The sequence below is a fragment of the Gallinula chloropus genome, assembly GCF_964237585.1.
Source record: "Gallinula chloropus genome assembly, chromosome: 5".
Lineage (NCBI taxonomy): Eukaryota > Metazoa > Chordata > Aves > Gruiformes > Rallidae > Gallinula > Gallinula chloropus.
Window position 1 is genome coordinate 6,390,072 of NC_140090.1, and position 13,855 is coordinate 6,403,926.

Genomic DNA, 13,855 nt, shown 5'->3' on the forward strand with positions numbered 1-13,855 from the left:
TCAACAATTCTACTATTAACTCAAAATATCTCTTGATGCACGCACTGCAGTTTCATTTAATTACATACACCAATCCACTCCTAGACCAGAAGACTGCCTCAAGCCAAAAACCACAATCCACCCAATGTATAAAAGTACAACTTTCTTCATATAAGCTTCAGAACCAGGAGGTCTGCAGAGCCAAAAGCAACCACCTCCATCCCTAGAAGATGAGTAAAAGGTATATGTTTACTTTTCTTCCAAGAAGTCCACCATTTAATCTTCAGATCTGAACTCAATTTTTGTGGATTTACTGTAAATATGAAAAGCAGGCACAAAAGGAGAAAGTGGCACAAACTCTGGGTGGGGGTACTGGAGAACTATAGATTTTTGCCATGAAGTTCAGAACTTGCAGCAGAACAGACCCTGCAAGCTCACTTAAGATGTGGAGCAGGAGAAAGGAAGAAAAGTGAACACACACAGTACTAGCAACACCAGAAATTCACCACAGAGCAGCAAAAATGTATTTTCATAATAATTCCAACTTTCCCAAAAAGAGTTTCAAATGAAGGGTGCACTTAGAAGTTTGAAACTGAGCCATACATTTTTTTATACTAAGGCAGCAATTAAATCAAATCACCAATGTTTTTAAACTCATTGCAGTGTAAATTAGATTAAACAGTCCAAAACATTGTAAAGAAGTGTCAACCCCCCCCCCCCCCATGAATGTTTATCCTAATTAACTATGGAAATCAAACACTTCCACTGTAGTTAGAAAAAAAGTAAACACACCTCTACTAACAGGGAGCAAGAATAATCTGATAGAAAAGCAAAGAGAATCTGGAGTGACAGCAGTAATTTATACTGCTCAGGACAGAATTAACATAGCTCAGTGATCAGAAATGTGTGAAACTAACAAGATTTTTAATTAAGTTTCTAAAAGGATATTAAAAAAGATAATTTGAAAGTTTATCTCAGTATTAAATTCTGTTCTCAACTGAAAAAGCAGAGCACTGATTTACTTTGGGATGTTCTTACATATCTACATGCAGCACAGATTTCCTTACCCATTGCTTTTGTTTCTTCTCTTTTAGCATTCAGCAGGGAAAATTTGAATTTTGCTCTGACTTCACTTTTTGGACAACTGACTAAAAGTAAATATAATGACAGGTAGTCTTTGCTTTCATCATCTAATCCCTTTGGATTCACTCTCAGGCACCTGAAAGAAGCGCAGAAATTGTACATTTTAAAAATCACACCCAGAATAAATTCAGAAATATTTTTATAAGATACAATGACTCATACTATTAAAACAAATGTTTCCCTTACAATTGTTGAAACTTTAAAATTAGAACCATCCATACCAACAGTAAAACTTGAAGAGCATTCAAGTCTAATATTTACTTACAATTTAACTTTGCAACTTTCCTGAGTGGATAAAACCACAGAAAACAAGGCAGTTGCTAGAATAAAGGTCTTACCACTTCATTTTGTCGTTTGGCCCTGATGAAAAGGTAGAACTCTTTAAAACTTCACCCATTTCTTCTCGGCAAAAACTGAAGTTATTAATGGTCCACATGTAAGAAAATTTTACTACTTTAACCTGAACAAAAGACAGAGGAAACATCAATAAAATTTAACTCACATATCAAGCATTAATTATAAGAACTAGTTAGACTATTAGGACAAGTTCGTGTTGTTTAGGTTTTGTTTTCTTAAATTATTATGAGTAGACAATAAAACCATTGGATTTTATGCAGATTACCTGTGTGTAACACCAGCTTTCAGCCACAGGTCCACTGGACATCTCCCCAGGAGGAGGTGGGGTGGGAACCCTTGACATTGCCACTTATTGCAGGCTTATAGTATCAAGATAGCAATCCAAACTTCAGTAATTCTCCTAAAAGAATTAATATATTTTGTTCACTGTAAGTGGTAAAAAAAAAATCCATATTTTGCTATCCATATTACTCTGTTTACTAAACGATGCACCTGAAAATTACACTTGAAGAGAGGACAATGGCTTTGGTTTTTAGACAAAGCTAGACGTTGACCACTTGTACTCAAAACATGCATGCTGAATACTCAAGCAATACTTAATATCAAAGCAAGTACCTGTGCACCATACAATAGCACTAATGACATTATTTCACCATCACCTTTGCCAACTACCACCTTCATCATTCCAGTCATGTTTTAACTTTCTTCAGGATCTTCTCCTTTGATTTGGACAGTAACTAGGACCTTGTGACCACTCAGTTATTAGTGCCATTAGCTGTCCATTCAGGCATAACTCAAGTCCTGAAAGAGCACCACCCACCTAAGAGGAAATAGGTTCAAACAGTCCTGAGATTTCTCAAGAGAGGGCAAAAAATTAAGTCTGCATTTAAAGTAGTATTTTCCTCACACATCTTTCACGGCTGCCTTGCATTTTTAATACAACATATCTGACAGAAGAACCATAATCACCACAACCACATGCTTATTCCCTATCAATGCACAAAGCTGAGAACAGGTTTAACTCAACTCACCAACTCTGAGGAACTTCCTAATAATCCATAATAGCAAATAAAGCAGTTTTATCACCTAACAGAGCACTACAATTTCTCCTGCCCATCAGAAATTGAGTCCCATGCCCAGATTTATCACATCTAACTACAGATGTGTAATTCCCCAAGCTCCTGGCACTAGCCCTTGTACACAGCTAATGCAAGAAGGTAGGCCTGTCAGGCTCTCCTTTCAGTAGGGCTTGCTGTCACAGCTTTAGACAGGTTCCTGCCAGGAGCACAGCTTCTCGCTTAAGCAGCTCCATTAAGTTGCTAAAAAGAAGTGAAATGAAGCCTGATCAAACCAGATTGTTTCTGCCACAAAACATTTTCTCTTAATACAGAAAGTTCCTTTAAAACTACCCTGCTATCACTGAAGCAGTATCAGAAGACTAGAATCTTCCTGCAACATTTGGGTGCTTCACCATCTAGGTCTTTTTACTTGTGAAGGATCAGTATTAATTGTCTTACTCAAGATGTGATTGCACATCTCTAATCATGTTGGAACGTCTCCTTCAGGGATGGGCAATACACTCTGTAACGAGGTTTTATGCAAACATTGGTAAGGAGACACTGCAAAACCACATGCAGTCCAGTCACTAAGTGGAAAAGTTTTATTCCTATGGAAAGAAAAATTCCCTGCAAATCACTGTGATCCTCAGTGGATCATTTCCCCTCTTGCCTTTCTGGTACCACTTCCCACTCAGTCATGATGTGAACTGGCCCCTCCACATTAAAGCCTGCTGACATGGGAATCGTTCTGAATCATGACGTATAAAACACTGAAAACAAAACTAATCCTCAGTTTTTAATCAGATGAGGAAGCAGATGCTGTATCATCAGATCCCTTAACAGATCTCTAATAAAAGATGTACTATTACAAGAAGAAAAAAAAAAAAAATCACTGAATAGTCTCCTACAAGATATGGATCACTGAGACTGCAGTGTAATCACAAATACAATTCAGCTCTCATGACAGAACTTGTATTTATTTATGGCAATCTCTAATCAGTCCCTTCCACAGTGAAAACTAGTAGCAAATACCCACCCTAAATTTAAGATAATGGTGCTGTTTGCTGTGTAGGTTTTTTTAAGCAAGAATCATGTGTATTATGGAAACTGTGTTTACACGTGAACATCCTTCTTTCATAAAGCAAGTATCAGTACTTAGATTACCATTATTTCTGGAAACACATCCTATTCAACAGTAACAACTGAAGCTGTTACCCAAATACATGATGGATTTTACACAAAACCATATGCTGAAAATGTTGGAACAGCTTACTTCAGCCTTACTGAACCTGACTGCTCTTCTTCAGTCCTCTAAAGCTAAACACCAAGAAGAAATACAGCCCATTCCTTATGCTGCCACTTGCATGGGACCCACAGGTCTGTCTCATCTCTACTTCAGTCCAGCAGACCAGTCAGCTCCTGGTAACCATGCAGAGGCAGATCTGAGCCAAGTTTCCTCTGAAGGGGCCTCTAAATTGAAAAACCCTGCAAATAACTGCTGGTCAGAATCCTCTTTAAAAAGCGTCCAGTGACCTTATGCCAACTACCTGTAGCTACCAGCCCCCTCCTGTCTCACAGCTTGATTCACTGAGAATTTAACTCTAAGCAAAGGTGGTTGGTTATTTTCAATTACTTTCAGATCCGTCTGCTGCCTTGCCCTCTGTACTTGTTCTACCCAGGGCATCTGTACTTCAGAGGCTGCTTCCACCTGCTGCTTTTATTAGTTATTTCAGGCTCTGACAGAAGCCATGATTTTATATAAGTACACTTTTCAGATCCTTCTGAATAGCTCCAGCTTTTTGTAAGGTTTCCCATTACAGCATTAGGACCAGAGAACTGATTTTCACTCCTCTTTTCAGCATGGATGTACTAACCTAATCAAGTTTTTAGATTGAGAAAACGGGAAGCAATCCATTTAAATACTTGGTATCACACTGTGACCCTGCATAAGGGGCAGTATTTTTTAAATTATTCTTTAATATGCCTGGGTATGTATTTTTTCAAGTAAGAAACCAATCAACAGCAAACTGAACAAATAATCAGAGTATCACATGCTCTGTTGAGACTGTCAGAGAAGAGCAGGGAAACAGTTCAGCAGTACTGCTGATCTGCCCCTCATTTTACTCAATCAGGATTTGGGTGGGGATATTTACCAAAACTCCCAGACAAATAGAGAACACAAGCTTCAAAGACCTTGAGGCGAAGTGCAGAGGTGCTTGAGGGAGGAAGGAATTCTTCAGCCCCCACACTGACTGCCAGACACACGGATAGTTACCAGGACAATGCTGAGCTTGCATGGACAGCCCGGAGGCAAGATGCACCTAGATGCTGTGCTCTGCTTGGGGGAGGGGGTGGGCAGACTAAATACTTACACTCAAGAAAGCGTTTATGAACCACTGATAAACCACAGTCGTCGGCTCTGACAAAAAGGTTTTTCAAGTCCCAAACCCTCATCACAGCCTATTAGGCCAAATGGTTGGGAACAGACAGGGCGGCAGTTCACAAAACCCGGCGGGGAATGCCTGGGTGGAATTAAATCAGTGAAGAGCAGGAAGACAGGCCTGTTATCTGCAGGATGAAACAGCTTAGAGGGACAATTGTCATGCTAGAACCTGCATTTATCCCTCTGCAGGCTCTCAGGAACAAAGCACCAGAGGTGCCAGGACATTACCAGGTGATGCCTCCCAGAGTTCCCAGTAGCTTAACAAACCAGTCAGTGTGGCCACTGTGCCAGGCAGGAATCTCCAACCATCACAGGAAGCATGCACTGGGAACAGTAAAGCAGGTTTTAATGGATGAAGGCAAGAGAAGTTCCTGCCTTTCAAGATGGAAATTAGAGATACATTTGTGTCAAGTACCTTTGGTTTTCTTTCTTAATGAAGCGATATACCCGTACTGAATGTGAGGCAGCACTCAGTTGTGATTTACTCTCAGAATTTTCTTTCATTGTCTTACATCAAAAGAGGGGAAAAAAAAAAGCTCAAAGGTATTTTACTTAACCTGTACTCCCAGATCCCAAACCTGGTGACCTTATCACTTCTGCATCTCTCAAAGAAGGTATTGGTTTCGCTCTGCCAAATAGACCGGTCTGTTACATCAGGATCTTCGGAGCCGGGTAGTACTTGCAGAGCAGTAATCGGTAAGCAGGCAGAGTTAACATGAAAAGGAAGGGATTTCCCAAAGCACATTTTATTTAGGAATTGACTCAAGTACTCTCCTAGCCAAACAAATACTTGTGTTAAGCTTCAAGTCATCTGAGGTTGATTACTACTAATTAGTTAGCTGTACACAGAGTGTAAAGAAACCATGGGCTACCCTCCATAAAGCATATTTACACTAAATTTGATCAAAAAGCTGTATCAGATCTCCATTTCCCTAACTTTAGACATCTTAAGATTCAAAGCTACTTCATACATCAATACAACATGAATTTCAAACATTACCTTGTTCCCCTTCCCAGAAATTGAGTATTTGTCAACACAATCCTAAATAAAATTACTTTTCAACCACTTCCATCTAGACAACACCACATTCCCAGCCTCTTACCTCTTGCGCTGGAATCATCTCAACGTTTTCACTGAAAAAATGACTAACTCATTAAGAAAGTACCACATGCACGTAAGCACACAAAGAGGAATTTTCTGCTCCCCCAAGAACAAACCCACAAAATACTTCAGAAGCCTATTCGAAGAATTGCCCAAAGTGTTAATTAACACCATCTTTGCCAGCTCTGAGTGGAAGGTCAGTGTAGCAACTGTATCCTGACAGCTCTTTCAGGGCAGTAATAGTGCAACAGGTGTACTTGTGCATGTTAACCCAGACCACAGCAATGCTTTATCTTTATATTTTGATATGGGATTAGAGTCAAGAAGCTACTGGCAGGATTGGCAAGATAAACTGCCTTCTGCAGGGTAGCCAACACATCCCAGGAGACAAACCCAGCCTGCCAAAACCTAACCCACAGATCACAGACCCCAACCTGCTCCCTTCAAAAGCAAGGCGGCCAGCAGGTTGGTAAACAGGTGACCCGTTCCTGCTGACCCTCTTCTCTCCAACATCCCTTCTTCCAGGGCCTGAGGGCTGAGGAATAAGGCATTTCCCTCCTGGGCTGGCTGCATTTTGGCACATCACAGGATTTCCAAGATCTCACCACACAATATAACTGCACACAAGAGTCGGGCAAAGCATGGGCTTATACCAGAGTCCTGTCCAGAACCTGAGTGGCAAAGCAACATTAAATAGTAAAGTCGTGGTGGAATCTAAACAGCGACAGCAATATCTCCCCAAAGCCCCAGAAAGAAGCTGTGGATCCTGTCCTGCCTGAAACATCACACATCTCTAACCAGCAAGCTCCTTGAAGCACTTAACAGCCAATGGAAAAGTTAAAAGTAACTTACTAAGAGTGGCTGATACTAATACCACTCACCAGTCTCCAAGCAAAGCCTAATAAATGACCATGCCCATAAATTCCACATATTGCATATCCCATTTGAATGGTGAGGGTCTCTTCCTGAGCAAGGCCATTGAGAGACACAAAGCTGTTACAAACTAAATTCAACCCACATCTACCCCAACACCCCACCCACTTGGAAATACTGTTACTTCAACACTGGCTGACAAAAAAAGAGATCACCTTCTGAAGATTAATTGGGAAATAACACTCTGTCACTCCCAACTTTTTTGTCCTAGTAAATACATAATTCAAAACCACCTACAGATTGTCTAACTGTAGAGTCAAAACTTGCAGCATGAACTTGCAAAGGCCAAACTGTTTAAAAGCCAAGAAATCCATGTCCCTTTCTCCTTGGTCACAGAAGGACTTGTGTAGCTGCAACCCATCACCCTGGGCCATGCTCATCCTAAGGCAGATTAAACTGGCTGGAATGCTGCTCAAATTCATGCATCAGACATTAACTTTCTTGCCAAATCTCAGAGACTTTAAAAAATAATCCAGTTGAACAGAGAAACTCACCATTTTCTGTTGAAGATTGTGTTTTATAAGTCAATTACACTTACAAAAAATTCCTGACTTCACTAGTAGAAAAAAAAATCTGAACTTTCTAAAAGACAGGATTGTTTCTTAATTAGCAGGATTTGCATCTCTTCACCATTGATCTTTTTGAAAGAATTGCTGTGTATTTCCTATATAGCTGACTATTAAACTAAATTTTCTGCTGGATGATATACAACATAGTAAGAGACATTTGAAAGGTCTATTAAGCTTAGGCAGTTTTCCAATTTGTTCAGTATCATCATTTGCTTCTCTGAGAACAGGCTCAAGATATACCTAGAAAATTTAAATGCACTGTTTGGTATTTATTGAATTTAATCCCTATCACTGCAACATTTGAGTGAACAGTATTACTAATACTTAAAACAACTGCAGTTATATATATATCCACCTCACTAAGTTAGGAAAACAATAGGTTGAAGATACACTACATTGTACACTCAACATACAAAATGTTTCCTTTCCAGTGCAAGCAGAAGGGAATTGCAGTTGGGCCACACACAGGAAAATCCTATGATGCTTACTGAAGAAGTGAGAGGTCTGTAAGAGTTAAAAGTATTTAGTTGGGATTTATTTAACATAAGCATTTTTAAATATTATGTTCACATATATGTTTGTTCTGGAACCACACAATAGCAACCAAGTCCACACAAACCTAAACCGGTTTGGAGGCTTGAATCATAAGCTCTGGCTGCTCCTATGTGCTTCACACTTAAGATCACAGGATATCCTGAGTTGGAAAGGACTCAGAAGGACCATCGAGTCCAACTCCTGGCTCCACATGGGGCCAGCTAAGTCAGAGCATGGGATTGAGCACATCGTCCAGATGCTTCTTGAACTCAGTCAAGCTCAGCATTGTGACCACTTCCTTGTGAAGATCTTAGTCCTGGCATGCCAGAGCTCTACTAGGAAGATACCACCCAGCCAGGAACACACACACGTCTGCACCCACACCACGAGCCAATTCATAACCCTTCTCTTCACAGCTTTCCAGTGAGAAAAAATTTTACCCTGGACTGGATCATGAGAGCTGAGAAACTAAGTATACATCCTGTCAGCCCTTCTCCAGGGAGAGTAAACTCCAACAGTGACTGGGCAGGCAGCTGGGGTCAGAGACATCTTAAAATAGGTGTCATTAAGGTTCCAGAATGTAAAAGCACATCCTCCACATGGTCCCAGCAGAAAAGCCCCAGCAAGGCAAAATCCAGCACGTATGAAACGCTCAGCCTCTCACTGTGAGCACATGGTGTAGCTGTAACTGGTAACATTGAACTCAGCAGCTCAAAATTAGAAAGACGGTACTATTAGTTGTAAAAACCATAAAGCTGAGTACCTGTACTTTTCAGGCTTTTAGGAGTTTTCTTCCCTATGCTAAGCCTTTGAAAATAAAGTTGAATTTTACTTGAGCTGACAGAAAGCCTAGCACCCAGCAGGGCTTGAACTCTGCCTAGTTCGCATCAGCCAAGCTTATTAACAAAAATCCCTTAGCATTGGCCTGGCGTTATTGTTCTCTAACATAGGAAACCCATTGCACTCCTTATTAGATAACCCAGACCATTCCCTACAGGAGTCAGCTAGACGCTTCCCTGGAGAAGAAATGCAAGATTACTTCTTACAGTATATTTCAGTTTCATTGCCCAGTCTAGTTTTACAGGGCCCAAAAGATGAGTATTTTCAACACAATTCCTCTTGGGAAGCTATTCAATTCGAATAATCTATTGCTGTTGGGGTGGTGTGGGTTTTTTTCCTGGTATACAGCCAAAGCGATCTTTTCCCCTCCTTAGTTTCACTCCATTACTCTTACTCAAACAAACCACTGGCACGTGAAAGTATATTAAATGAAGACATTTTCCCCCTAAATACCTCAGCTACACACAATCAGGAGTTCACCAAATTGAAAATGTTAATTTTGACTTTCATTTCTGCACGTGAAACAAATATCCGTATTTATGAACAGAACACTGACTTCAATTGCAACAAAAACATCTTCCTCCAGCAGTTTGGGTTGCTTTTGTTTTGGGTTTGGTTTTTTTTTTTATTATTTTTAAATTCAGAAGATTGGTGAACAGCACTGGACTATACTCTCTGTGGAAGGGTGCTTTTATCTGCTGCAGAGCAGTTGTACACAGCAACAGCAGCATAATGTTCTCCTCATTAACCTCTGCAGATCGTTATCACCTGGAAAGTTCACACTGACATGGCACAACTGCTTTCAGCAGCCAAAAGTTCATACCTGCAGATGTTATCGGGAGAGGTTTCTGATCATTGGGTTTGTTGCCTTATTACCCATCATAGCAGGCAAATTTGTGCACCTTCACAGATATTTTGAGGGGTACAGCTCATCTCAGACCTGCTTTACACCTCTTACCAAACGAGTCACAAAGAGTACTACACTTTGTGCAAAGAAACCTACTGGTATTTATATGCGAGGAAACAGAAAAAAGCAGCTGTGTGCCACTTCCAAACCCCAAAACTCAAGCTCTGCCAGAGACCAAACTGCTTTTGATGCTAGTTCTCCCAAACAGGCTTGAAACTGAACTAATTTCCATGGACTGGGTATTAAGTTTCATCCATGACAGCTGATTAGGCAACATCCAAGGAAAACCAGGTCAAGAGGCAGAGCTGCACACTCACTTGCTTTAGTGAAGAGGAAGTACAAATCTCTGAAAGGATAGTGATATGACCACCTGAGGAAAGCCATGAAGGCAAAACTTGGCATCTCAGCCTCAGAATTGAGCTAAACAAGTTTATACCCACTGAAGTGAAAAAAAATCCTAAAAATTCACAGAATATCTTGAGTTGGAAGGGACCAGTAAGGATCAGTGTCCAACAGAGAACAGTTTCAAAAACATCCAGGTATTAGGATTTTTGGCTATACTTTTGGATTTAAGAGCAATTCCAGAATAATCAGCTTAAGATGCATTTTTCCACAACAAAAGCAGTTCAAACCTTTGCCTATGACCTTGCCCACTTAGAGCAGTCTTACTTGCTCAAGACAAGAACATTTTCAAAGCATCTCTTATTTGGGTAGACAGAAAGTTGAGCAAGCTCCACAGCCATAAGCTTTTAAAATTAGAGTAAGTCCCAAGACCAACACAAAAAACAGTATTCACTCTTTCCCCCCCCCCCCCCCATCACAAATGGTTGTTTCTTAAAAATTAGTTTGAACATTAAAAAGATTTCTATACCTTTCCATTTCCACAAAGCCATCTGATGCCTTACAGGAAAAGCTCTCAGCAATAACCACTTCTTGCTCCACAACACCAAACCCCCACTGCTTCCCCAGCAGATGAGACTGTAGAACCCACCACCTGATTTTCAACCTCAGGCTGCTCTCCTAGGCTAAGAGGGAAAGGGAGCAGCTCACTCCACATCAGGCTGCCCTGTTTTTTTTCTCCAACAGGCCAACACATGAGCTTCTCACTTGAGAAAACCTGTGCAAACTCTTCTGAGGGTTAGGACTGAGGCCTAAGACGATATTCAGAACTACAGGAAAGGTGATGCCTTGTGAAGTCCTGGTTACCAAGGTGTGAATGTGTAAAATCTTACTCACACCTTGTTGAACAGGATGTTTTTTTGACATTTCTTCTCCCCTCAGCACAGTCTCCTTACGCCACCAGTTTGTTCCTCTACAGGTAGATTGTTTTTATTGAAGTTTAAAAACAACACTAAGGCACACAGGCCAACAGAGTGGCCTGGCTAATGTGGGTATGGTCAAGCAGACTTTAGAGTTTGACAAAAGCAACAGGGTTGATGGAAAGCAGTAAGTTAATTCACGCCAAACTCTCTTCTCCTAAACAGCTTCAGCTGCTTTTGAGAAACTCTTGCTGGCAACACACCCCACAAACCACCTCACCATGAACTACTGCAGCAAAGTCCCTCACTGGCCATGGCAAGTAAATAGATTTAGTTTCATCTACTGCACTGTTAAACAAGGCAGACCAGAGGCAGACCACCTCTGCTGCTTTTTGCTTCTGTCCACGAGACGTAACCCCACTGTGAATCATCCTGACCAGGCCTCCTCGTTAAACAGAGCACAGTGCAGTGCCTGTGGTGCAGCCATGGAAAACTGCTTCCACAGAAAGACAGAAGGAAAAAAAAAATGCAATTTAATATCAGGAAATCAAGAAGTCAGCTCACACTAAGTGATGAGCCTGCCTTTACAAGTGTCACTAAAAACCTCTGGGAAGGCTTAGACACTGTAATTGATTAGTTACCCAGACTAACATTTGATGATGCTATTGCCATGTATTTTTCCTCTCACCACTCAGCAAGTGGAGCCTCACAACTGTTGGAGGGGAAGGCACATTTCCAAGCACAACTGGTATTCAAATTATTAAAAATGCTGCCTGTCCTGTAAAACAATATTCAAAACTCCTGATGACAGAATAAAGGTTGATTTTGCTTGATAACTTTATTCCTAAGCAATCGTAGCAACTAACTCTGGATAAAGTTAACAAAAAGTTTTGAGCAGGCTAGTGCTTTTCTTCCACTTCTACTTATACCTCATGTTTTCTCCCCCCCCCCTTTTTTTTTTATTCCATTCACTTTAGGAGAACATTATTGATAAGGCATCTTTTGCCATAAGTAAGACAGGAATTCCCCTAATCAGAAGCCTCTCTGGGGATACAATATTATTAATTCAAGTCTTGCAGATGTATTTACTCTGTTGAGGTTTATCCCCTCAGGTCAACCACCTGCCCAGTGTATTCTGCAAAACTTGCAAAGATGCATTTATGCAAACTACTTCAGTGTAAGAGGTTTCAGTTTCTTATAAAATGTTATCACACACTGCTACACCATTATGCTTCTATTGCCATTTATAATTTTGAAAGTTAACTGTAAGTATGTAACAAGGAAAATGTACTGTGAGATTCTGCAGGGAAATCAAAAAACATTGGAACAAACATTCTACTTCTCTGAAGCCACTGTGCTTCACACACAGAACCAGATTTGAGAGCACGATTGCACCAACTTCCTTCAGCAGTACAGCGCTGCATGAGCCTACAGCCACCTGAAGCAGCAAGAGACTGCAGGCAATTTGGTTTCTAGTGTAACATTTCCAGAATGAGCAGCATCCATCCACTCATGTCTTTAAACAGTTCAGATGGGCTGTGAGCAGAACTTTCCGAGTTTGTGAAAAAACACCTAAAAATAGGTACAAATCCAGATGTACGCAACTAATTGCTGCAATTAACATCACACACACCACAGACACATTAGTTGCAATGACTGCATTTTGTCCTGCTAAAAGAACAGTTATTTAATTTGATATCTAAATATCAATGTGACCACTGGTACACACGATGCTCCTAAAAAGGAGTTGAATATTTTAGTTATACATTGCTCCATCCCAAAAGCTGAAGCAAACTGCATTAAGCACTTGTTATCCGAATTCATTACAAAGCAGTTCTGATTTCATCTTCACAAGTTTCGATTACAAGCAGACAAGGACTCTGAAATTAAACTGAGTTAACAAGAAATCGACCTGTTTTAAAATTAAGAAAAGTTGCCACCAAAGACTACTCCTTCCTTGCTGCGATAATGTCTACAGATCAAGGAATTCAGAGCCCTACTGTGTTAAACCCTGCAGGCAGTGAACAAGCACAACTCTAAAAAACTTCAAGAAATTATTAGCTAATGAATCTGAATCATTAATACATTAAGCACACAAGGCGAAAAATTACTTTTATTTAGATTTTTTTTTCAACTTAAACCCATAGGGGTTTTTTTACTTAAATCCTGTATACTGAAAACAGCTGTCCTTCACAAGCTACAGGCCCTGCTGATGGGGAAAACAGATCCAGCCATTTGAAACCAAATATGAATAAAGCAAGCCAGGAAAATTAAAACTTTTGGGAAAAGTAACTGTCCAAAGCAAAAATCATGGAATAGAGAACTAGAAAGTATGACACCAGCAGAGAAAGTTCTACCAACTGCTTCTCAGGCCAGAATGAGTTCTGCATCTATATGTAATTTCAGTTGTTCAGGAAGCAACAGCTGATGCAACTAACCCCAAACTCTTTTAGAGACACCCAAGTCTAATTTTCCAAACATTTAGTACTCAAGAAAACAAGCCACTGGAATTAAATCAAGTGCAAGTCACCACTCTCCCTCCAGTCCCTTCATCTGCCTCCATAACCCTACTTAGGAATCGATTTTGCAAGTGACTTGACCAACTGGTAAATGAGCCCGTAGGAGGGGATAAACATGAAAAGGAAGGACCAGGAAGGAGGTCAGGAGAAAGCTTGACTCCCAAGTTTCACCCAGTGATCCTCTCCACTGCACAACAGAGCCGTGTACAATA

At 40.5% G+C, this 13,855-nt stretch overlaps 1 protein-coding gene across 1 annotated transcript in view; it reads right to left on the bottom strand.

The window, feature by feature from the left end:
* SPOPL (speckle type BTB/POZ protein like) overlaps positions 1–13,855 on the bottom strand; it is a 32,682-nt gene that overhangs the window by 14,077 nt on the left and 4,750 nt on the right. Inside the window, exons 2-4 of the mRNA XM_084264954.1 lie at positions 1,745–1,879; positions 1,461–1,582; positions 1,047–1,198 (exon numbers count right to left, since the gene is read on the bottom strand). Coding sequence (XP_084121080.1) covers positions 1,047–1,198; positions 1,461–1,582; positions 1,745–1,822 — 352 coding nt within the window. The 5' untranslated portion in view covers positions 1,823–1,879. The remainder of the gene's footprint in view (positions 1–1,046; positions 1,199–1,460; positions 1,583–1,744; positions 1,880–13,855) is intronic.